Here is a 27358-nt window from a genome sequence, read left to right as displayed (position 1 = left end):
TATAGAGGATATTGAGTCTATTTTTAGAGTGGATATTGAGTTTATTTTTAGAGCAAATATTGAGTCTATTTTTAGAGTAGATATTGAGTCTATGTTTTTAGAGATATTGAGTCTATATTTTTAGAGTAAATATTGAGTCTATATTTTTAGAGAGGATATTGAGTCTATTTTTAGATTGGATATTGAGTCTATTTTTAGCGTAGATATTGAGTCTATATTTTTAGTGAGGATATTGAGTCTATTTTTAGCGTAGATATTGAGTCTATATTTTTAGTGAGGATATTGAGTCTATTTTTAGCGTGGATATTGAGTCTATTTTTAGAGTAAATATTGAGTCTATTTTTAGAGTGGATATTGGGTCTATATTTTTAGAGTAAATATTGAGTCTACTTTTAGAGAGGATATTGAGTCTATTTTTAGAGTAGATATTGAGTCTATTTTTAGAGTAAATATTGAGTCTATTTTTAGAGTAGATATTGAGTCTAAATTTTTATAGAGGATATTGAGTCTATTTTTAGAGTAGATATTGAGTCTATATTTTTATAGAGGATATTGAGTCTATTTTTAGAGTGGATATTGAGTCTATTTTTAGAGTAAATATTGTGTCTATTGTTAGAGTAGATATAGTCTATATTTTTAGAGTAAATATTGAGTCTATATTTTTAGAGTAGATATTGAGTCTATATTTTTAGAGAGGATATTGAGTCTATTTTTAGAGTCGATATTGAGTCTATTTTTAGAGTAGATATTGAGTCTATTTTTAGAGTCGATATTGAGTCTATTTTTAGAGTCGATATTGAGTCTATTTTTAGAGTCGATATTGAGTCTATTTTTAGAGTCGATATTGAGTCTATTTTTAGAGTGGATATCGAGTCTGTATTTTTAGAGTAAATATAAAGTCTATATTTTTAGAGTGGATATTGAGTCTATATTTTTATTTTTGCTCCCAACATGTATTCTGTACATACAGCAACAGTGGCATAGCAGTGACCCCCCATCGCTATTGTGGCATCCTGGGGTCTGTGGTGGCATCCTGATCTGTGGTGGCATCCTGATCTGTGGTGGCATCCTGGTCTGTGGTGGCATCCTGATCTGTGGTGGCATCCTGGCCTGTGGTGGCATCCTGGCCTGTAGGGGCATCCTGACCTGTGGTGGCATCCTGGTCTGTGGTGGAATCCTGGTCTGTGGTGGCATCCTGGCCTGTGTTGGCATCCTGGCCTGTGTTGGCATCCTGGCCTGTAGGGGCATCCTGACCTGTGGTGGCATCCTGATCTGTGGTGACATCCTGGCCTGTGGTGGCATCCTGGCCTGTGGTGGCATCCTGATCTGTGTTGGCATCCTGGCCTGTAGGGGCATCCTGACCTGTGGTGGCATCCTGGCCTGTGTTGGCATCCTGGCCTGTAGGGGCATCCTGACCTGTGGTGGCATCCTGGTCTGTGTTGGCATCCTGGCCTAGATCGTCAGTACCTAGAGGGCGTAGAAGGAAACACCAGTGACTCTTCAACATTCCTGCCTCACTTTAAAGCAATCCATTACTTCTAATTAGATTAAACCTGATTAATTTCCACCACATTTCCTTCGCTGAACCCTTTTAAAAACAAAGAGTGACAGAACGGGGGTTTTGTCCTGTAGATTCACTGGGATAAAGTTAATTAGAACATTGCCCCAGACCCTCTGGTCCCTTCTCCCTGCATTGTGTCCCAGGTGATTAGTCAGAGGCGCAGGACACTCTTCGACATCCGAAGGAAGGCCCCCAAACTCTGAGGCCATGCACAGAACGGCCCCTATACGCTGCCCTGGCAACGGCCACAATCCTGCAGAGACCAACTCCTCTGGAATACTAAAGACTGAAGAAAAAAGTCCCTGGCAAGTTCAACTGCCGCTTTTTACTTAGAGGCGAATTTGGTTGATTTGGCGCTGAGGTTTTATAGCTCTTAATATTGTCTATTTTTATTGACGTGTGATGTAATACGATGTAATGTAATGGCACGTTATTAAAAATCCATGAGAAACCGTGGGCTACGGAGCAAAAGCACATTCTGCAGGCCCACTGGGCACAGACGTCAATTCAACGTCTATTCCACGTTGGTTCAACGCAATTTCATTTAAATAACGTGGAAATAATGTTGATTCAACCAGCGTGTGCCCAGTGAGGGAGCCACATTCAGTAGAACCGAGGACATTATGCTGCGCCCACAGGCAAGATGCTTAACCCAACTTGCATCATTACGTAGATAGTACGTAAAACTGCAAGCTAGGTGACTTGTCCTGGATAAAAGTGAATGTGCCAAGTACACAAACTAAAGTGACAATGTTGTTGTGGTGCAGCAGACCTTCCTTTAAAGCATAAGTGGAGAAACAGAGAGAACGTTGGTTTATCGTTATCAGGACACATCCTCCTCTCCTCTATGGCACGTTGGTTCATTGTTATCAGGACACATCCCCCTCCCCTCTATGGCACGTTGGTTCATCGTTATCGGGGACACATCCCCCTCTCCTCTATGGCACGTTGGTTCATCGTTATCGGAGACACATCCCCCTCTCCTCTATGGCACGTTGGTTCATCTTTATCGGGGACACATCCTCCTCTCGTCTATGGCACGTTGGTTCATCGTTATCGGGGACACATCCTCCTCTCCTCTATGGCACGTTGGTTCATCGTTATCGGGGACACATCCCCCTCTCCTCTATGGCACGTTGGTTCATTGTTATCAGGACACATCCCCCTCCCCTCTATGGCACGTTGGTTCATCGTTATCGGGGACACATCCCCCTCTCCTCTATGGCACGTTGGTTCATTGTTATCAGGACACATCCTCCTCTCCTCTATGGCACGTTGGTTCATCGTTATCAGGACACATCCTCCTCTCCTCTATGGCACGTTGGTTCATTGTTATCAGGACACATCCCCCTCCCCTCTATGGCACGTTGGTTCATCGTTATCGGGGACACATCCCCCTCTCCTCTATGGCACGTTGGTTCATCGTTATCGGGGCACAACCCCCTCTCCTCTATGGCACGTTGGTTCATCGTTGTCGGGGACACATCCTCCTCTCCTCTATGGCACGTTGGTTCATCGTTATCGGGGACACATCCTCCTCTCCTCTATGGCACGTTGGTTCATCGTTATCGGGGACACATCCCCCTCTCCTCTATGGCACGTTGGTTCATCGTTATCGGGGACACATCCCCCTCTCCTCTATGGCACGTTGGTTCATCGTTATCGGGGACACATCCTCCTCTCCTCTATGGCACGTTGGCTCATCGTTATCGGAGACACATGCTCCTCTCCTCTATGGCACGTTGGTTCATCGTTATCGGGGACACATCCTCCTCTCCTCTATGGCACGTTGGTTCATCGTTGTTGGGGACACATCCCCCTCTCCTCTATGGCACGTTGGTTCATCGTTATCGGGGACACATCCTCCTCTCCTCTATGGCACGTTGGTTCATCGTTGTCGGGGACACATCCCCCTCTCCTCTATGGCACGTTGGTTCATCTTTATCGGGGACACATCCTCCTCTCCTCTATGGCACGTTGGTTCATCGTTATCGGGGACACATCCCCCTCTCCTCTATGGCACGTTGGTTCATCGTTATCAGGACACATCCTCCTCTCCTCTATGGCACGTTGGTTCATCTTTATCAGGACATCCCCATCTCCTCTATGGCACGTTGGTTCATCGTTATCAGGACACATCCCCCTCTCCTCTATGGCACGTTGGTTCATCGTTATCGGGGACACATCCCCCTCTCCTCTATGGCACGTTGGTTCATCGTTATCGGGGACACATCCCCCTCTCCTCTATGGCACGTTGGTTCATCGTTATCAGGACACATCCCCCTCTCCTCTATGGCACGTTGGTTCATCGTTATCAGGACACATCCCCCTCTCCTCTATGACACGTTGGTTCATCGTTATCAGGACACATCCTCCTCTCCTCTATGGCACGTTGGTTCATCGTTATCGGGGACACATCCCCCTCTCCTCTATGGCACGTTGGTTCATCGTTATCGGGGACACATCCCCCTCTCCTCTATGGCACGTTGGTTCATCGTTATCGGGGACACATCCCCCTCTCCTCTATGGCACGTTGGTTCATCTTTATCGGGGACACATCCCCCTCTCCTCTATGGCACGTTGGTTCATCGTTATCGGGGACACATCCCCCTCTCCTCTATGGCACGTTGGTTCATCGTTATCGGAGACACATCCACCTCTCCTCTATGGCACGTTGGTTCATCGTTATCGGGGACACATCCCCCTCTCCTCTATGGCACGTTGGTTCATCGTTATCAGGACACATCCCCCTCTCCTCTTTGGCACGTTGGTTCATCGTTATCGGGGACACATCCTCCTCTCCTCTATGACACGTTGGTTCATCGTTATCGGAGACACATGCTCCTCTCCTCTATGGCACGTTGGTTCATCGTTATCGGGGACACATCCCCCTCTCCTCTATGGCACGTTGGTTCATCGTTGTCGGGGACACATCCTCCTCTCCTCTATGGCACGTTGGTTCATCGTTATCGGAGACACATCCTCCTCTCCTCTATGGCACGTTGGTTCATCGTTATCGGGGACACATCCTCCTCTCCTCTATGGCACGTTGGTTCATCGTTATCGGGGACACATCCTCCTCTCCTCTATGGCACGTTGGTTCATCGTTATCGGGGACACATCCCCCTCTCCTCTATGGCACGTTGGTTCATCGTTATCAGGACACATCCCCCTCCCCTCTATGGCACGTTGGTTCATCGTTATCGGGGACACATCCTCCTCTCCTCTATGGCACGTTGGTTCATCGTTATCAGGACACATCCCCCTCTCCTCTATGGCACGTTGGTTCATCGTTATCGGGACACATCCCCCTCCCCTCTATGGCACGTTGGTTCCTCATTATCAGGACACATCCCCCTCTCCTCTATGGCACGTTGGTTCATCGTTATCAGGGACACATCCCCCTCTCCTCTATGGCACGTTGGTTCATCGTTATCGGGGACACATCCCCCTCCCCTCTATGGCACGTTGGTTCATCGTTATCAGGGACACATCCCCCTCTCCTCTATGGCACGTTGGTTCATCGTTATCGGGGACACATCCCCCTCTCCTCTATGGCATGTTGGTTCATCGTTATCGGGGACACATCCCCCTCTCCTCTATGGCACGTTGGTTCATCGTTATCGGGACACATCCCCCTCTCCTCTATGGCACGTTGGTTCATCGTTGTCGGGGACACATCCCCCTCCCCTCTATGGCACATTGGTTCCTCATTATCAGGACACATCCTCCTCTCCTCTATGGCACGTTGGTTCATCGTTATCGGGGACACATCCCCCTCCCCTCTATGGCACGTTGGTTCATCGTTATCGGGGACACATCCCCCTCCCCTCTATGGCACGTTGGTTCATCGTTATCGGGGACACATCCCCCTCCCCTCTATGGCACGTTGGTTCATCGTTATCGGGGACACATCCCCCTCCCCTCTATGGCACGTTGGTTCATCGTTATCGGGGACACATCCCCCTCTCCTCTATGGCACGTTGGTTCATCGTTATCAGGACACATCCCCCTCTCCTCTATGGCACGTTGGTTCATCGTTATCGGGGACACATCCCCCTCTCCTCTATGGCACGTTGGTTCATCGTTATCAGGACACATCCCCCTCTCCTCTATGGCACGTTGGTTCATCGTTATCAGGACACATCCCCCTCCCCTCTATGGCACGTTGGTTCATCGTTATCGGGGCACATCCTCCTCTCCTCTATGGCACGTTGGTTCCTCATTATCGGGGACACATCCCCCTCTCCTCTATGGCACGTTGGTTCATCGTTATCGGGGACACATCCCCCTCCCCTCTATGGCACGTTGGTTCATCGTTATCGGGGACACATCCCCCTCTCCTCTATGGCACGTTGGTTCATCGTTATCAGGACACATCCCCCTCTCCTCTATGGCACGTTGGTTCATCGTTATCGGGGACACATCCCCCTCTCCTCTATGGCACGTTGGTTCATCGTTATCAGGACACATCCCCCTCTCCTCTATGGGACGTTGGTTCATCGTTATCAGGACACATCCCCCTCCCCTCTATGGCACGTTGGTTCATCGTTATCGGGGCACATCCTCCTCTCCTCTATGGCACGTTGGTTCCTCATTATCGGGGACACTTCCCCCTCTCCTCTATGGCACGTTGGTTCATCGTTATCGGGGACACATCCCCCTCTCCTCTATGGCACGTTGGTTCATCGTTATCGGGGACACATCCCCCTCTCCTCTATGGCACGTTGGTTCATCGTTATCAGGACACATCCCCCTCTCCTCTATGGCACGTTGGTTCATCGTTATCGGGGACACATCCCCCTCTCCTCTATGGCACGTTGGTTCATCGTTATCAGGACACATCCCCCTCTCCTCTATGGGACGTTGGTTCATCGTTATCAGGACACATCCCCCTCCCCTCTATGGCACGTTGGTTCATCGTTATCGGGGCACATCCTCCTCTCCTCTATGGCACGTTGGTTCCTCATTATCGGGGACACTTCCCCCTCTCCTCTATGGCACGTTGGTTCATCGTTATCGGGGACACATCCCCCTCTCCTCTATGGCACGTTGGTTCATCGTTATCAGGACACATCCCCCTCTCCTCTATGGCACGTTGGTTCATCGTTATCAGGACACATCCCCCTCCCCTCTATGGCACGTTGGTTCATCGTTATCGGGGCACATCCTCCTCTCCTCTATGGCACGTTGGTTCCTCATTATCGGGGACACATCCCCCTCTCCTCTATGGCACGTTGGTTCATCGTTATCGGGGACACATCCCCCTCCCCTCTATGGCACGTTGGTTCATCGTTATCGGGGAAACATCCCCCTCCCCTCTATGGCACGTTGGTTCATCGTTATCGGGGACACATCCCCCTCCCCTCTATGGCACGTTGGTTCATCGTTATCGGGGACACATCCCCCTCTCCTCTATGGCACGTTGGTTCATCGTTATCAGGACACATCCCCCTCTCCTCTATGGCACGTTGGTTCATCGTTATCGGGGACACATCCCCCTCTCCTCTATGGCACGTTGGTTCATCGTTATCAGGACACATCCCCCTCTCCTCTATGGCACGTTGGTTCATCGTTATCAGGACACATCCCCCTCCCCTCTATGGCACGTTGGTTCATCGTTATCGGGGCACATCCTCCTCTCCTCTATGGCACGTTGGTTCCTCATTATCGGGGACACATCCCCCTCTCCTCTATGGCACGTTGGTTCATCGTTATCGGGGACACATCCCCCTCTCCTCTATGGCACGTTGGTTCATCGTTATCAGGACACATCCCCCTCTCCTCTATGGCACGTTGGTTCATTGTTATCGGGGACACATCCTCCTCTCCTCTATGGCACGTTGGTTCATCGTTATCAGGACACATCCCCCTCTCCTCTATGGCACGTTGGTTCCTCATTATCGGGGACACATCCTCCTCTCCTCTATGGCACGTTGGTTCATCGTTATCGGGGACACATCCTCCTCTCCTCTATGGCACGTTGGTTCATCGTTGTCGGGGACACATCCCCCTCTCCTCTATGGCACGTTGGTTCATCTTTATCGGGGACACATCCTCCTCTCCTCTATGGCACGTTGGTTCATCGTTATCGGGGACACATCCCCCTCTCCTCTATGGCACGTTGGTTCATCGTTATCAGGACACATCCTCCTCTCCTCTATGGCACGTTGGTTCATCTTTATCAGGACATCCCCCTCTCCTCTATGGCACGTTGGTTCATCGTTATCAGGACACATCCCCCTCTCCTCTATGGCACGTTGGTTCATCGTTATCGGGGACACATCCCCCTCTCCTCTATGGCACGTTGGTTCATCGTTATCGGGGACACATCCCCCTCTCCTCTATGGCACGTTGGTTCATCGTTATCAGGACAAATCCCCCTCTCCTCTATGGCACGTTGGTTCATCGTTATCAGGACACATCCTCCTCTCCTCTATGGCACGTTGGTTCATCGTTATCGGGGACACATCCCCCTCTCCTCTATGGCACGTTGGTTCATCGTTATCGGGGACACATCCCCCTCTCCTCTATGGCACGTTGGTTCATCGTTATCGGGGACACATCCCCCTCTCCTCTATGGCACGTTGGTTCACCGTTATCGGGGACACATCCCCCTCTCCTCTATGGCACGTTGGTTCATCTTTATCGGGGACACATCCCCCTCTCCTCTATGGCACGTTGGTTCATCGTTATCGGGGACACATCCCCCTCTCCTCTATGGCACGTTGGTTCATCGTTATCGGAGACACATCCCCCTCTCCTCTATGGCACGTTGGTTCATCGTTATCGGGGACACATCCCCCTCTCCTCTATGGCACGTTGGTTCATCGTTATCGGGGACACATCCTCCTCTCCTCTATGGCACGTTGGTTCATCGTTATCGGAGACACATGCTCCTCTCCTCTATGGCACGTTGGTTCATCGTTATCGGGGACACATCCCCCTCTCCTCTATGGCACGTTGGTTCATCGTTGTCGGGGACACATCCCCCTCTCCTCTATGGCACGTTGGTTCATCGTTATCGGAGACACATCCTCCTCTCCTCTATGGCACGTTGGTTCATCGTTATCGGGGACACATCCTCCTCCCCTCTATGGCACGTTGGTTCATCGTTATCGGGGACACATCCCCCTCTCCTCTATGGCATGTTGGTTCATCGTTATCGGGGACACATCCCCCTCTCCTCTATGGCACGTTGGTTCATCGTTATCGGGACACATCCCCCTCTCCTCTATGGCACGTTGGTTCATCGTTGTCGGGGACACATCCCCCTCCCCTCTATGGCACATTGGTTCCTCATTATCAGGACACATCCTCCTCTCCTCTATGGCACGTTGGTTCATCGTTATCGGGGACACATCCCCCTCCCCTCTATGGCACGTTGGTTCATCGTTATCGGGGACACATCCCCCTCCCCTCTATGGCACGTTGGTTCATCGTTATCGGGGACACATCCCCCTCCCCTCTATGGCACGTTGGTTCATCGTTATCGGGGACACATCCCCCTCCCCTCTATGGCACGTTGGTTCATCGTTATCGGGGACACATCCCCCTCTCCTCTATGGCACGTTGGTTCATCGTTATCAGGACACATCCCCCTCTCCTCTATGGCACGTTGGTTCATCGTTATCGGGGACACATCCCCCTCTCCTCTATGGCACGTTGGTTCATCGTTATCAGGACACATCCCCCTCTCCTCTATGGCACGTTGGTTCATCGTTATCAGGACACATCCCCCTCCCCTCTATGGCACGTTGGTTCATCGTTATCGGGGCACATCCTCCTCTCCTCTATGGCACGTTGGTTCCTCATTATCGGGGACACATCCCCCTCTCCTCTATGGCACGTTGGTTCATCGTTATCGGGGACACATCCCCCTCCCTTCTATGGCACGTTGGTTCATCGTTATCGGGGACACATCCCCCTCTCCTCTATGGCACGTTGGTTCATCGTTATCAGGACACATCCCCCTCTCCTCTATGGCACGTTGGTTCATCGTTATCGGGGACACATCCCCCTCTCCTCTATGGCACGTTGGTTCATCGTTATCAGGACACATCCCCCTCTCCTCTATGGGACGTTGGTTCATCGTTATCAGGACACATCCCCCTCCCCTCTATGGCACGTTGGTTCATCGTTATCGGGGCACATCCTCCTCTCCTCTATGGCACGTTGGTTCCTCATTATCGGGGACACATCCCCCTCTCCTCTATGGCACGTTGGTTCATCGTTATCGGGGACACATCCCCCTCTCCTCTATGGCACGTTGGTTCATCGTTATCAGGACACATCCCCCTCTCCTCTATGGCACGTTGGTTCATCGTTATCAGGACACATCCCCCTCCCCTCTATGGCACGTTGGTTCATCGTTATCGGGGCACATCCTCCTCTCCTCTATGGCACGTTGGTTCCTCATTATCGGGGACACATCCCCCTCTCCTCTATGGCACGTTGGTTCATCGTTATCGGGGACACATCCCCCTCCCCTCTATGGCACGTTGGTTCATCGTTATCGGGGAAACATCCCCCTCCCCTCTATGGCACGTTGGTTCATCGTTATCGGGGACACATCCCCCTCCCCTCTATGGCACGTTGGTTCATCGTTATCGGGGACACATCCCCCTCTCCTCTATGGCACGTTGGTTCATCGTTATCAGGACACATCCCCCTCTCCTCTATGGCACGTTGGTTCATCGTTATCGGGGACACATCCCCCTCTCCTCTATGGCACGTTGGTTCATCGTTATCGGGGAGACATCCCCCTCTCCTCTATGGCACGTTGGTTCATCGTTATCGGGGACACATCCCCCTCTCCTCTATGGCACGTTGGTTCATCGTTATCGGGGCACATCCTCCTCTCCTCTATGGCACGTTGGTTCCTCATTATCGGGGACACATCCCCCTCTCCTCTATGGCACGTTGGTTCATCGTTATCGGGGACACATCCCCCTCTCCTCTATGGCACGTTGGTTCATCGTTATCAGGACACATCCCCCTCTCCTCTATGGCACGTTGGTTCATTGTTATCGGGGACACATCCTCCTCTCCTCTATGGCACGTTGGTTCATCGTTATCAGGACACATCCCCCTCTCCTCTATGGCACGTTGGTTCCTCATTATCGGGGACACATCCTCCTCTCCTCTATGGCACGTTGGTTCATCGTTATCGGGGACACATCCTCCTCTCCTCTATGGCACGTTGGTTCATCGTTGTCGGGGACACATCCCCCTCTCCTCTATGGCACGTTGGTTCATCTTTATCGGGGACACATCCTCCTCTCCTCTATGGCACGTTGGTTCATCGTTATCGGGGACACATCCCCCTCTCCTCTATGGCACGTTGGTTCATCGTTATCAGGACACATCCTCCTCTCCTCTATGGCACGTTGGTTCATCTTTATCAGGACATCCCCCTCTCCTCTATGGCACGTCAGTTCATCGTTATCAGGACACATCCCCCTCTCCTCTATGGCACGTTGGTTCATCGTTATCGGGGACACATCCCCCTCTCCTCTATGGCACGTTGGTTCATCGTTATCGGGGACACATCCCCCTCTCCTCTATGGCACGTTGGTTCATCGTTATCAGGACAAATCCCCCTCTCCTCTATGGCACGTTGGTTCATCGTTATCAGGACACATCCTCCTCTCCTCTATGGCACGTTGGTTCATCGTTATCGGGGACACATCCCCCTCTCCTCTATGGCACGTTGGTTCATCGTTATCGGGGACACATCCCCCTCTCCTCTATGGCACGTTGGTTCATCGTTATCGGGGACACATCCCCCTCTCCTCTATGGCACGTTGGTTCACCGTTATCGGGGACACATCCCCCTCTCCTCTATGGCACGTTGGTTCATCTTTATCGGGGACACATCCCCCTCTCCTCTATGGCACGTTGGTTCATCGTTATCGGGGACACATCCCCCTCTCCTCTATGGCACGTTGGTTCATCGTTATCGGAGACACATCCCCCTCTCCTCTATGGCACGTTGGTTCATCGTTATCGGGGACACATCCCCCTCTCCTCTATGGCACGTTGGTTCATCGTTATCAGGACACATCCCCCTCTCCTCTATGGCACGTTGGTTCATCGTTATCGGGGACACATCCTCCTCTCCTCTATGGCACGTTGGTTCATCGTTATCGGAGACACATGCTCCTCTCCTCTATGGCACGTTGGTTCATCGTTATCGGGGACACATCCCCCTCTCCTCTATGGCACGTTGGTTCATCGTTGTCGGGGACACATCCCCCTCTCCTCTATGGCACGTTGGTTCATCGTTGTCGGGGACACATCCCCCTCCCCTCTATGGCACATTGGTTCCTCATTATCAGGACACATCCTCCTCTCCTCTATGGCACGTTGGTTCATCGTTATCGGGGACACATCCCCCTCCCCTCTATGGCACGTTGGTTCATCGTTATCGGGGACACATCCCCCTCCCCTCTATGGCACGTTGGTTCATCGTTATCGGGGACACATCCCCCTCCCCTCTATGGCACGTTGGTTCATCGTTATCGGGGACACATCCCCCTCTCCTCTATGGCACGTTGGTTCATCGTTATCGGGGACACATCCCCCTCTCCTCTATGGCACGTTGGTTCATCGTTATCAGGACACATCCCCCTCTCCTCTATGGCACGTTGGTTCATCGTTATCAGGACACATCCCCCTCCCCTCTATGGCACGTTGGTTCATCGTTATCGGGGCACATCCTCCTCTCCTCTATGGCACGTTGGTTCCTCATTATCGGGGACACATCCCCCTCTCCTCTATGGCACGTTGGTTCATCGTTATCGGGGACACATCCCCCTCCCCTCTATGGCACGTTGGTTCATCGTTATCGGGGACACATCCCCCTCTCCTCTATGGCACGTTGGTTCATCGTTATCAGGACACATCCCCCTCTCCTCTATAGCACGTTGGTTCATCGTTATCGGGGACACATCCCCCTCTCCTCTATGGCACGTTGGTTCATCGTTATCAGGACACATCCCCCTCTCCTCTATGGGACGTTGGTTCATCGTTATCAGGACACATCCCCCTCCCCTCTATGGCACGTTGGTTCATCGTTATCGGGGCACATCCTCCTCTCCTCTATGGCACGTTGGTTCCTCATTATCGGGGACACATCCCCCTCTCCTCTATGGCACGTTGGTTCATCGTTATCGGGGACACATCCCCCTCTCCTCTATGGCACGTTGGTTCATCGTTATCAGGACACATCCCCCTCTCCTCTATGGCACGTTGGTTCATCGTTATCAGGACACATCCCCCTCCCCTCTATGGCACGTTGGTTCATCGTTATCGGGGCACATCCTCCTCGCCTCTATGGCACGTTGGTTCCTCATTATCGGGGACACATCCCCCTCTCCTCTATGGCACGTTGGTTCATCGTTATCGGGGACACATCCCCCTCCCCTCTATGGCACGTTGGTTCATCGTTATCGGGGACACATCCCCCTCTATGGCACGTTGGTTCATCGTTATCGGGGACACATCCCCCTCCCCTCTATGGCACGTTGGTTCATCGTTATCGGGGACACATCCCCCTCTCCTCTATGGCACGTTGGTTCATCGTTATCAGGACACATCCCCCTCTCCTCTATGGCACGTTGGTTCATCGTTATCGGGGACACATCCCCCTCTCCTCTATGGCACGTTGGTTCATCGTTATCAGGACACATCCCCCTCTCCTCTATGGCACGTTGGTTCATCGTTATCGGGGACACATCCCCCTCTCCTCTATGGCACGTTGGTTCATCGTTATCGGGGCACATCCTCCTCTCCTCTATGGCACGTTGGTTCCTCATTATCGGGGACACATCCCCCTCTCCTCTTTGGCACGTTGGTTCATCGTTATCGGGGACACATCCCCCTCTCCTCTATGGCACGTTGGTTCATCGTTATCAGGACACATCCCCCTCTCCTCTATGGCACGTTGGTTCATTGTTATCGGGGACACATCCTCCTCTCCTCTATGGCACGTTGGTTCATCGTTATCAGGACACATCCCCCTCTCCTCTATGGCACGTTGGTTCCTCATTATCGGGGACACATCCTCCTCTCCTCTATGGCACGTTGGTTCATCGTTATCGGGGACACATCCTCCTCTCCTCTATGGCACGTTGGTTCATCGTTATCAGGACACATCCCCCTCTCCTCTATGGCACGTTGGTTCATAGTTATCAGGACACATCCCCCTCTCCTCTATGGCACGTTGGTTCATCGTTATCGGGGACACATCCCCCTCTCCTCTATGGCACGTTGGTTCATCGTTATCGGGGACACATCCCCCTCCCCTCTATGGCACGTTGGTTCATCGTTATCAGGACACATCCACCTCCCCTCTATGGCACGTTGGTTCATCGTTATCAGGACACATCCCCCTCTCCTCTATGGCACGTTGGTTCATCGTTATCAGGACACATCCCCCTCTCCTCTATGGCACGTTGGTTCATCGTTATCGGGGACACATCCCCCTCTCCTCTATGGCACGTTGGTTCATCGTTATCAGGACACATCCCCCTCTCCTCTATGGCACGTTGGTTCATCGTTATCAGGACACATCCCCCTCTCCTCTATGGCACGTTGGTTCATCTTTATCGGGGACACATCCCCCTCTCCTCTATGGCACGTTGGTTCATCGTTATCGGGGACACATCCTCCTCTCCTCTATGGCACGTTGGTTCATCGTTGTCGGGGACACATCCCCCTCTCCTCTATGGCACGTTGGTTCTTCGTTATCGGGGACACATCCTCCTCTCCTCTATGGCACGTTGGTTCATCGTTGTCGGGGACACATCCCCCTCTCCTCTATGGCACGTTGGTTCATCTTTATCGGGGACACATCCTCCTCTCCTCTATGGCACGTTGGTTCATCGTTATCGGGGACACATCCCCCTCTCCTCTATGGCACGTTGGTTCATCGTTATCAGGACACATCCTCCTCTCCTCTATGGCACGTTGGTTCATCTTTATCAGGACATCCCCCTCTCCTCTATGGCACGTTGGTTCATCGTTATCAGGACACATCCCCCTCTCCTCTATGGCACGTTGGTTCATCGTTATCGGGGACACATCCCCCTCTCCTCTATGGCACGTTGGTTCATCGTTATCGGGGACACATCCCCCTCTCCTCTATGGCACGTTGGTTCATCGTTATCAGGACAAATCCCCCTCTCCGCTATGGCACGTTGGTTCATCGTTATCAGGACACATCCTCCTCTCCTCTATGGCACGTTGGTTCATCGTTATCGGGGACACATCCCCCTCTCCTCTATGGCACGTTGGTTCATCGTTATCGGGGACACATCCCCCTCTCCTCTATGGCACGTTGGTTCATCGTTATCGGGGACACATCCCCCTCTCCTCTATGGCACGTTGGTTCATCGTTATCGGGGACACATCCCCCTCTCCTCTATGGCACGTTGGTTCATCTTTATCGGGGACACATCCCCCTCTCCTCTATGGCACGTTGGTTCATCGTTATCGGGGACACATCCCCCTCTCCTCTATGGCACGTTGGTTCATCGTTATCGGAGACACATCCCCCTCTCCTCTATGGCACGTTGGTTCATCGTTATCGGGGACACATCCCCCTCTCCTCTATGGCACGTTGGTTCATCGTTATCAGGACACATCCCCCTCTCCTCTATGGCACGTTGGTTCATCGTTATCGGGGACACATCCTCCTCTCCTCTATGGCACGTTGGTTCATCGTTATCGGAGACACATGCTCCTCTCCTCTATGGCACGTTGGTTCATCGTTATCGGGGACACATCCCCCTCTCCTCTATGGCACGTTGGTTCATCGTTGTCGGGGACACATCCCCCTCTCCTCTATGGCACGTTGGTTCATCGTTATCGGAGACACATCCTCCTCTCCTCTATGGCACGTTGGTTCATCGTTATCGGGGACACATCCTCCTCTCCTCTATGGCACGTTGGTTCATCGTTATCGGGGACACATCCTCCTCTCCTCTATGGCACGTTGGTTCATCGTTATCGGGGACACATCCCCCTCTCCTCTATGGCACGTTGGTTCATCGTTATCAGGACACATCCCCCTCCCCTCTATGGCACGTTGGTTCATCGTTATCGGGGACACATCCTCCTCTCCTCTATGGCACGTTGGTTCATCGTTATCAGGACACATCCCCCTCTCCTCTATGGCACGTTGGTTCATCGTTATCAGGACACATCCCCCTCTCCTCTATGGCACGTTGGTTCATCGTTATCGGGACACATCCCCCTCCCCTCTATGGCACGTTGGTTCCTCATTATCAGGACACATCCCCCTCTCCTCTATGGCACGTTGGTTCATCGTTATCAGGGACACATCCCCCTCTCCTCTATGGCACGTTGGTTCATCGTTATCGGGGACACATCCCCCTCCCCTCTATGGCACGTTGGTTCATCGTTATCAGGGACACATCCCCCTCTCCTCTATGGCACGTTGGTTCATCGTTATCGGGGACACATCCCCCTCTCCTCTATGGCACGTTGATTCATCGTTATCGGAGACACATCCCCCTCTCCTCTATGGCACGTTGGTTCATCGTTATCGGGGACACATCCCCCTCTCCTCTATGGCACGTTGGTTCATCGTTATCAGGACACATCCCCCTCTCCTCTATGGCACGTTGGTTCATCGTTATCGGGGACACATCCTCCTCTCCTCTATGGCACGTTGGTTCATCGTTATCGGAGACACATGCTCCTCTCCTCTATGGCACGTTGGTTCATCGTTATCGGGGACACATCCCCCTCTCCTCTATGGCACGTTGGTTCATCGTTGTCGGGGACACATCCCCCTCTCCTCTATGGCACGTTGGTTCATCGTTATCGGAGACACATCCTCCTCTCCTCTATGGCACGTTGGTTCATCGTTATCGGGGACACATCCTCCTCTCCTCTATGGCACGTTGGTTCATCGTTATCGGGGACACATCCTCCTCTCCTCTATGGCACGTTGGTTCATCGTTATCGGGGACACATCCCCCTCTCCTCTATGGCACGTTGGTTCATCGTTATCAGGACACATCCCCCTCCCCTCTATGGCACGTTGGTTCATCGTTATCGGGGACACATCCTCCTCTCCTCTATGGCACGTTGGTTCATCGTTATCAGGACACATCCCCCTCTCCTCTATGGCACGTTGGTTCATCGTTATCAGGACACATCCCCCTCTCCTCTATGGCACGTTGGTTCATCGTTATCGGGACACATCCCCCTCCCCTCTATGGCACGTTGGTTCCTCATTATCAGGACACATCCCCTCTCCTCTATGGCACGTTGGTTCATCGTTATCAGGGACACATCCCCCTCTCCTCTATGGCACGTTGGTTCATCGTTATCGGGGACACATCCCCCTCCCCTCTATGGCACGTTGGTTCATCGTTATCAGGGACACATCCCCCTCTCCTCTATGGCACGTTGGTTCATCGTTATCGGGGACACATCCCCCTCTCCTCTATGGCATGTTGGTTCATCGTTATCGGGGACACATCCCCCTCTCCTCTATGGCACGTTGGTTCATCGTTGTCGGGGACACATCCCCCTCCCCTCTATGGCACATTGGTTCCTCATTATCAGGACACATCCTCCTCTCCTCTATGGCACGTTGGTTCATCGTTATCGGGGACACATCCCCCTCCCCTCTATGGCACGTTGGTTCATCGTTATCGGGGACACATCCCCCTCCCCTCTATGGCACGTTGGTTCATCGTTATCGGGGACACATCCCCCTCTCCTCTATGGCACGTTGGTTCATCGTTATCGGGGACACATCCCCCTCTCCTCTATGGCACGTTGGTTCATCGTTATCAGGACACATCCCCCTCTCCTCTATGGCACGTTGGTTCATCGTTATCAGGACACATCCCCCTCTCCTCTATGGCACGTTGGTTCATCTTTATCGGGGACACATCCCCCTCTCCTCTATGGCACGTTGGTTCATTGTTATCGGGGACACATCCCCCTCCCCTCTATGGCACGTTGGTTCATTGTTATCGGGGACACATCCCCCTCTCCTCTATGGCACGTTGGTTCATCGTTATCAGGACACATCCCCCTCTCCTCTATGGCACGTTGGTTCATCTTTATCGGGGACACATCCCCCTCTCCTCTATGGCACGTTGGTTCATTGTTATCGGGGACACATCCCCCTCCCCTCTATGGCACGTTGGTTCATTGTTATCGGGGACACATCCCCCTCCCCTCTATGGCACGTTGGTTCTTCATTATCAGGACACATCCTCCTCTCCTCTATGGCACGTTGGTTCTTCATTATCAGGACACATCCTCCTCTCCTCTATGGCACGTTGGTTCTTCATTATCAGGACACATCCCCCTCTCCTCTATGGCACGTTGGTTCATCGTTATCAGGACACATCCTCCTCTCCTCTATGGCACGTTGGTTCATCGTTATCAGGACACATCCTCCTCTCCTCTATGGCACGTTGGTTCATCGTTATCGGGGACACATCCTCCTCTCCTCTATGGCACGTTGGTTCATCGTTATCAGGACACATCCCCCTCTCCTCTATGGCACGTTGGTTCATCGTTATCAGGACACATCCTCCTCTCCTCTATGGCACGTTGGTTCATCGTTATCGGGGACACATCCCCCTCTCCTCTATGGCACGTTGGTTCATCTTTATCGGGGACACATCCTCCTCTCTTCATTGGTTCATCATTATCCAGGGACACATCCTCCTCTCCTCATTGTTTCATCATTATCCAGGGACACATCCTCCTCTCCTCATTGGTTCATCATTATCCAGGGACACATCCTCCTCTCCTCATTGGATCATCATTATCCAGGGACACATCCTCCTCTCCTCATTGGATCATCATTATCCAGGGACACATCCTCCTCTCCTCATTGGATCATCATTATCCAGGGACACATCCTTCTCTCCTCATTGGATCATCATTATCCAGGGACACATCCTCCTCTCCTCTCCTCATTGGATCATCATTATCCAGGGACACATCCTCCTCTCCTCATTGGTTCATCATGATCCAGGGACACATCCTCCTCTCCTCATTGGATCATCATTATCCAGGGACACATCCTCCTCTCCTCATTGGTTCATCATTATCCAGGGACACATCCTTCTCTCCTCTCCTCATTGGTTTCCCCTGTGAAGCAGCGCCAGGGAAGCGACAGCCCCAAAAACAGCACACAGCAGCAGAAGGAAAACTAACACAAACCAGCCTCGGAGTGCACACGATGGGAATCTGACCCACTTACCCATTTTGCCTCAGGGCTTCAATGGAGGGGACGGTACTGTGCTGCCAGGGCCAGGGAGCCCGCGTCAGCGCACAAGCTCTACAGCAGAGACGAGACAGCCCAGCGAGTCTGGGCATGTAGGGGCCACCATGGCAGCCTGAGTGAAAGCTGCGCCAAGAGATAGGCTGGGCCTCCACTCTTCTTCGACCCACATACATTAGCAGGAGAATGTTCTGTACATCTGATAAAACATCCTGATTCCCATGGCTGACTGAGGAAGCAGACTACACTGATGTGTGGAAGAAGATCAATAGCCCATACACTGACTACAGAGCCCTGATGTGTTCTGTCTCTGACTATAGACCCCTGATGTGCTCTGACTCTGGGATGCTGCCTACACTGACTCCAGACCCCTGATGTGTTCTGTCTCTGACTATAGAGATCTGATCTGTTCTGTCTCTGACAATAGACCCCTGATGTGTTCTGTCTCTGGGATGCTGTCTACCCTGACAATAGAGCCCTGATGTGTTCTGTCTCTGGGATGCTGTCTACCCTGACAATAGAGCCCTGATGTGTTCTGTCTCTGGGATGCTGCCTACCCTAACTATAGAGACCTGATGTATTCTGTCTCTGGGATGCTGCCTACCCTGACAATAGAGATCTGATGTGTTCTGTCTCTGGGATGCTGCCTACCCTGACTACAGAGACCTGATGTGTCCTGTCTCTGGGATGCTGTCTACCCTGACTACAGAGACCTGATGTGTCCTGTCTCTGGGATGCTGCCTACAGTGACTACAGAGACCTGATGTGTCCTGTCTCTGGGATGCTGTCTACCCTGACTACAGAGACCTGATGTGTCCTGTCTCTGGGATGCTGCCTACAGTGACTACAGAGACCTGATGTGTCCTGTCTCTGGGATGCTGTCTACCCTGACTACAGAGATCTGATGTGTCCTGTCTCTGGGATGCTGCCTACTCTGACTACAAAGACCTGATGTGTCCTGTCTCTGGGATGCTGCCTACCCTGACTACAAAGACATGATGTGTCCTGTCTCTGGGATGCTGCCTACCCTGACAACAAAGACCTGATGTGTCCTGTCTCTGGGATGCTGCCTACCCTGACTACAAAGACCTGATGTGTCCTGTCTCTGGGATGCTGCCTACAGTGACTACAGAGACCTGATGTGTCCTGTCTCTGGGATGCTGTCTACCCTGACTACAGAGATCTGATGTGTCCTGTCTCTGGGATGCTGCCTACTCTGACTACAAAGACCTGATGTGTCCTGTCTCTGGGATGCTGCCTACCCTGACTACAAAGACATGATGTGTCCTGTCTCTGGGATGCTGCCTGCCCTGACTACAAAGACCTGATGTGTCCTGTCTCTGGGATGCTGCCTACCCTGACTACAAAGACCTGATGTGTCCTGTCTCTGGGATGCTGTCTACCCTGACTACAAAGACCTGATGTGTCCTGTCTCTGGGATGCTGCCTACCCTGACTACAGAGACCTGATGTGTCCTGTCTCTGGGATGCTGTCTACCCTGACTACAAAGACCTGATGTGTCCTGTCTCTGGGATGCTGCCTACCCTGACTATAGAGACCTGATGTGTCCTGTCTCTGGGATGCTGCCTACTCTGACTACAAAGACCTGATGTGTCCTGTCTCTGGGATGCTGTCTACCCTGACTACAAAGACCTGATGTGTCCTGTCTCTGGGATGCTGCCTACAGTGTTTCTCCATCAGCTTCTCCTAAATGGAGATAAAAAAAGAAGCCGTGTTAATTTGATGCGTGCTGGATATAGTGAACATTACACAATGTGTGATGATGAGGTGTCATTCTGCCCCTGAACAAGGTAGTTAACTCACTGTTCCAATGCCGTCATTGTAAATAAGAATGTGTTCTTAACTGACTTGCCTTGTTAAATAAAGGTTAAATAAAAAAATTCACGAAAGAAAACAAGTGATAGACGACAATACAGACGAAAACCAAATAACTGTGTGCAGGTTGGAAACCCAAGGGCTTATACAGAAATAGGGGCATCGACCGAATATAGGGGCATCGACTAGGGGGTGTGGTGGATGCGGGGCATCGATCGACAATAGGGGCATCGACTTGGGGGTATGGTGGATGTGGGGCATCGATCGACAATAGGGGCATCGACTTGGGGGTGTGGTGGATGTGGGGCATCGATCGACAATAGGGGCATCGACTTGGGGGTGTGGTGGATGTGTGCACCGTCAGGGCATCTACTTAATTTTCATGAATAAATCAAGGGGACATGTGCCGCCCTGTTTGGGGGTGTTTGTTGGAGGGGTCCATGGCCTCTGACATTTATGTCAGCTCTATGTCTTGTCCTCCCAGCTGTTATGGTAATGTCCTCCCAGTTGTTATGGTAATGTCCTCCCAGTTGTTGTGGTAATGCCCTCCCAGTTGTTATGGTAATGTCCTACCAGCTGTTATGATAATGTCCTCCCAGTTGTTATGGTAATGTCCTCCCAGTTGTTATGGTAATGTCCTACCAGCTGTTATGATAATATCATCCCAGTTGTTATGGTAATGTCCTCCCAGTTGTTATGGTAATGTCCTACCAGCTGTTATGATAATGTCCTCCCAGCTGTTATGATAATGTCCTCCCAGCTGTTATGGTAATGTCCTCCCAGTTGTCATGGTAATGTCCTCCCAGTTGTTATGGTAATGTCCTCCCAGTTGTTATGATAATGTCCTCCCAGCGTAAAGATACCTTAATAGAATTGTATTTATTTTTTATTTCGCCTTTATTTAACCAGGTAGTCTTGTTGAGAACACCTTTATTTAACCAGGTAGACTAGTTGAGAACAAGTTCTCATTTACAACTGCGACCTGGCCAAGATAAAGCAAAGCAGTGCGACACAGACAACAACAACAGAGTTCCACTTAAACAAACGTACAGTCAATAACACAAAATAACATTAAAACAATTACTCAAGTAAAAGTGAAAGTCACCCAGTAAAATACTACTTGAGTAAAAGTCTAAAAGTATTTGGTTTTAAATATACTTAAGTATCAAAAGTAAATGGAATTGCTAAAATATACTTAAGTATCAAAGTAAAAGTGTCAATCAATTCAAATTACTTGTATTAAGCAAACCAGACGGCACAATTTCCTTGTGTTTCAATTTACAGATAGCCAGTGGCACACCAACACTAATTGACAAACAAAGCATTTGTGTTTAGTGAGTCTGCTAGATTAGAGGCAGTAGGGATGACCAGGGATGTTCTCTTGATAAATGCGTGAATTGTAATAACCAATCAGTCTGTCATGTTCCATCACTGGTCGAAGTATAAAGCTGATCATCCACTTCAGTTGTAGCCGTCACACTACCGTTTGAGAAAAACTTGTTTAATTAAACATTAGGACTCATTCCCAATATCTCTCATGGATCAACCTCAGTCTTTCCACAAAACCCAGATAAACACAAATCCCAGTAGCCTTAATCTTCCTTTCCACAACTGGAGCTCTGTGAGTACTGTTTTTGGGTCTCTGACGGCCTCCTGAAGTGAATATAATGCCAACAGAAAAAGGCTATATCCATCTTAGACCTACTTGATAAACCTACAGCACTTCACCAATAATCCAAGGCGATACTGTTGAATCTGAAGTTATGTACATGCTGCCACCTTGTGTCTAAATGTGGTAACCACACAATTGCGGCACTATTGAGTAGCTGTCGTCTGAATTCAAAATAACCACCTTCCCCTCGCCGCTTCATTTTTGCGTTCATTTGCACAAATGTCCCAAAACTGAGGAAGGGTTAATATCGTGTAAAACCCCAGGCGGATTTGGCCATTCAAATGTCATGCTCGTTTTAATAAAATTGGGGACATAAATTGCATCATTCAATTCACGAGTGTGTCCCGAAATTGATGGGTTTATTGATCCCATCGCCACTATCTGGTCGTTATCGGAGTTTCGTCAGCAACACGTGACAACGGAAAGCCCCCGGAGCAAGTTGTTGGTCGGGGGGTTCACCAATAGTAACTAGCAGAACTTTTTCACTTTTTAGCCATTTTGTATTTCTAAGAACCATTGGTCTGCAGCGCACGTTTGTTGGTGCATAATAATATAACCGACTGGGCACAGACGTCAATTCAACGTCTATTCAACGTAATTTCGTTGAAATAAAATGGAAACAACATTGATTAAACCAGCGTGTGCCCAGTGGGACTGTACTATGAGTTGTAGCACTGAAAGGCCGTGGTGTAAACTACTTAAGTAAAAACACGTTCAAGTACTACTTAAGTCGTTTTTTGGGGGGTATCTGAACTTTACTTTACTATTTATATATTTTTTACAACTTTTACTTTTACTTCACTACATTCCTAAAGGAAATAACTGTACTTTTTACTTGATACATTTTCCCTGACACCCAAAAGTTATTCATTACATTTTGAATGCTTAGCAGGAAAGGAAAATGGTTCAATTCACACACTTATCAAGAGAACATCCCTGGTCATCCCTACTGCCTCTGATCTGGAGGACTCACTAAACAGAGAACATCCCTGGTAATCCCTACTGCCTCTGATCTGGAGGACTCACTAAACAGAGAACATCCCTGGTCATCCCTACTGCCTCTGATCTGGCGGACTCACTAAACAGAGAACATCCCTGGTCATCCCTACTGCCTCTGATCTGGAGGACTCACTAAACAGAGAACATCCCTGGTCATCTCTACTGCCTCTGATCTGGAAGAGTCACTAAACAGAGAACATCCCTGGTCATCCCTACTGCCTCTGATCTGGAGGACTCACTAAACAGAGAACATCCCTGGTCATCCCTACTGCCTCTGATCTGGAAGAGTCACTAAACAGAGAACATCCCTGGTCATCCCTACTGCCTCTGATCTGGAGGACTCACTAAACAGAGAACATCCCTGGTCATCTCTACTGCCTCTGATCTGGTGGACTCACTAGACAGAGAACATCCCTGGTCATCCCTACTGCCTTTGATCTGGTGGAGTCACTAAACAGAGAACATCCCTGGTCATCCCTGCTGCCTCTGATCTGGAAGAGTCACTAAACAGAGAACATCCCTGGTCATCCCCACTGCCTCTGATCTGGTGGACTCACTAAACAGAGAAAATCCCTGGTCATCCCTACTGCCTCTGATCTGGTGGACTCACTAAACAGAGAACATCCCTGGTCATCCCTACTGCCTTTGATCTGGTGGAGTCACTAAACAGAGAACATCCCTGGTCATCTCTACTGCCTTTGATCTAGCAGACTCACTAAACAGAGAACATCCCTGGTCCTCCCTACTGCCTCTGATCTGGAAGAGTCACTAAACAGAGAACATCCCTGGTCATCTCTACTACCTTTGATCTGGTGGAGTCACTAAACAGAGAACATCCCTGGTCATCCCTACTGCCTCTGATCTGGAGGACTCACTAAACAGAGAACATCCCTGGTCATCTCTACTGCCTCTGATCTGGTGGACTCACTAGACAGAGAACATCCCTGGTCATCCCTACTGCCTTTGATCTGGTGGAGTCACTAAACAGAGAACATCCCTGGTCATCCCTGCTGCCTCTGATCTGGAAGAGTCACTAAACAGAGAACATCCCTGGTCATCCCCACTGCCTCTGATCTGGTGGACTCACTAAACAGAGAAAATCCCTGGTCATCCCTACTGCCTCTGATCTGGTGGACTCACTAAACAGAGAACATCCCTGGTCATCCCTACTGCCTTTGATCTGGTGGAGTCACTAAACAGAGAACATCCCTGGTCATCTCTACTGCCTTTGATCTAGCAGACTCACTAAACAGAGAACATCCCTGGTCCTCCCTACTGCCTCTGATCTGGAAGAGTCACTAAACAGAGAACATCCCTGGTCATCTCTACTACCTTTGATCTGGTGGAGTCACTAAACAGAGAACATCCCTGGGGATCCCTACTGCCTCTGATCTGGAGGACTCACTAAACAGAGAACATCCCTGGTCATCTCTACTGCCTCTGATCTGGTGGACTCACTAGACAGAGAACATCCCTGGTCATCCCTACTGCCTTTGATCTGGTGGAGTCACTAAACAGAGAACATCCCTGGTCATCCCTGCTGCCTCTGATCTGGAAGAGTCACTAAACAGAGAACATCCCTGGTCATCCCCACTGCCTCTGATCTGGTGGACTCACTAAACAGAGAAAATCCCTGGTCATCCCTACTGCCTCTGATCTGGTGGACTCACTAAACAGAGAACATCCCTGGTCATCCCTACTGCCTTTGATCTGGTGGAGTCACTAAACAGAGAACATCCCTGGTCATCTCTACTGCCTTTGATCTAGCAGACTCACTAAACAGAGAACATCCCTGGTCATCCCTACTGCCTCTGATCTGGAAGAGTCACTAAACAGAGAACATCCCTGGTCATCTCTACTACCTTTGATCTGGTGGAGTCACTAAACAGAGAACATCCCTGGTCATCTCTACTGCCTCTGATCTGGTGGACTCACTAGACAGAGGACATCCCTGGTCATCCCTACTGCCTTTGATCTGGTGGAGTCACTAAACAGAGAACATCCCAGGTCATCCCTGCTGCCTCTGATCTGGAAGAGTCACTAAACAGAGAACATCCCTGGTCATCCCTACTGCCTCTGATCTGGAAGAGTCACTAAACAGAGAACATCCCTGGTCATCCCTACTGCCTCTGATCTGGAAGAGTCACTAAACAGAGAACATCCCTGGTCATCCTTACTGCCTCTGATCTGGAAGAGTCACTAAACAGAGAACATCCCTGGTCATCCCTACTGCCTCTGATCTGGAAGAGTCACTAAACAGAGAACATCCCTGGTCATCCCTACTGCCTCTGATCTGGAAGAGTCACTAAACAGAGAACATCCCTGGTCATCCTTACTGCCTCTGATCTGGAAGAGTCACTAAACAGAGAACATCCCTGGTCATCCCTACTGCCTCTGATCTGGTGGACTCACTAGACAGAGAACATCCCTGGTCATCTCTACTGCCTCTGATCTGGAAGAGTCACTAAACAGAGAACATCCCTGGTCATCCTTACTGCCTCTGATCTGGAAGAGTCACTAAACAGAGAACATCCCTGGTCATCCCTACTGCTTCTGATCTGGAAGAGTCACTAAACACATGCTTTGTTTGTAATTGATGTCTGAGTGTTGGAGTGTTCCCCTGGCTATCCGTTAAAAAAACAAACAAGAAATCCGTGCCTTCTGGTTTGCTTAATATAAGGAATGTGAAATGATTTATACTTTTACATTTGATATTTAAGTATATTTAAAACCAAATACATTTAGACTTTTACCAAACAAATACTTGTATTATTTTACTGGGTCACTTTTCTATTCATTTATCTTTACTTTTACTCAAGTATTTTTATTTATTTATTTATTTTTACCTTTATTTTACCAGGCAAGTCAGTTAAGAACACATTCTTATTTTCAATGACGGCCTAGAAACAGTGGGTTAACTGCCGGGGCAGAACGACAGATTTGTACCTTGTCAGCTCGGGGATATGAACTTGCTAGTCCAACGCTCTAACCACTACGCTACCCTGCCGCTCCAAGTATGACAAGTGGGTACTTTTCCCACCACTGCTGAAAGGCATACATCCAACCGCACACTGTAGATTTATTCAGGTCTCCCGTTGCAGTCAAATATACTTAGTCCTGTGCTGGTGAAAGATCGGCAAGCAGATTCAATGTACTTTTATATATACAAACCAGGGAGATATCTAAGAAGCAGTAAGAGGAAGAGGAAAGTTCAGTAAAGTGGACTCTGATGGTTACGTAATGTACCAGGAAAAAACACTGTTTATCAGAGGGAAGTTACTCTTTAACAGACTGGCCGAATCCATTGCACTGCTCTGTGTTAATATGGATTGAAAACCTCCTACTACAAGAATCTGGCTGTTAGTACTTCAGTCATTTCTTTACCATGTTCTGCTGAAATGGGTAGGTCAATTGTGCTACCAAAGTGGGTGTACTTTATGCTAACATTGACCTTAACCTAATAAAGCAACCTGGCACAATCACCTGCAGCTTATTCATATTTTCATGCTAGTCAAGTGAGTGAGTGAGTGAGTGAGTGAGTGAGTGAGTGAGTGAGTGAGTGAGTGAGTGAGTGAGTGAGTGAGTGTGTGTGTGTGTGTGTGTGAGTGAGTGAGTGAGTGAGTGAGTGAGTGAGTGAGTGAGTGAGTGAGTGAGTGAGTGAGTGAGTGAGTGAGTGAGTGAGTGAGTGAGTGTGTGTGTGTGAGTGAGTGAGTGAGTGAGTGAGTGAGTGTGTGTGTGAGTGAGTGAGTGAGTGAGTGAGTGAGTGAGTGAGTGAGTGAGTGAGTGTGTGTGTGAGTGAGTGAGTGAGTGAGTGAGTGAGTGAGTGAGTGTGTGTGTGTGTGTGAGTGAGTGTGTGTGAGTGAGTGAGTGAGTGAGTGAGTGAGTGAGTGAGTGAGTGAGTGAGTGTGTGTGTGTGAGTGAGTGAGTGAGTGAGTGAGTGTGTGTGTGTGTGTGTGTGTGTGTGTGAGAGAGAGAGAGAGACAGGTGCCTCTGAGTTAAGAGC

General features: G+C 50.1%; 1 protein-coding gene across 1 annotated transcript; it reads right to left on the bottom strand.

Annotated features, from left to right (window-relative positions):
• Nucleotides 1-903: 903 nt before the first annotated feature.
• On the bottom strand, nucleotides 904-26490 carry LOC118939575 (uncharacterized). The gene is made up of 3 exons (XM_036947660.2): nucleotides 26302-26490; nucleotides 18828-20555; nucleotides 904-1467 (listed from the first exon to the last, which is right to left on the bottom strand). Exons 2-3 carry the CDS (start codon nucleotides 18829-18831, stop codon nucleotides 1001-1003), a joined length of 471 nt encoding a protein of 156 aa, XP_036803555.2. The 5' UTR covers nucleotides 18832-20555; nucleotides 26302-26490; the 3' UTR covers nucleotides 904-1000.
• Between the last annotated feature and the right edge of the window lie 868 nt (nucleotides 26491-27358).

The sequence above is a fragment of the Oncorhynchus mykiss genome, chromosome 16 (assembly GCF_057628025.1).
Source record: "Oncorhynchus mykiss isolate SJ-2025 chromosome 16, ASM5762802v1, whole genome shotgun sequence".
Classification (NCBI taxonomy): Eukaryota; Metazoa; Chordata; class Actinopteri; order Salmoniformes; family Salmonidae; genus Oncorhynchus; species Oncorhynchus mykiss.
Note: the sequence above shows the minus strand (reverse complement) of the source record. Positions and strands in the feature narration are given on the sequence as shown.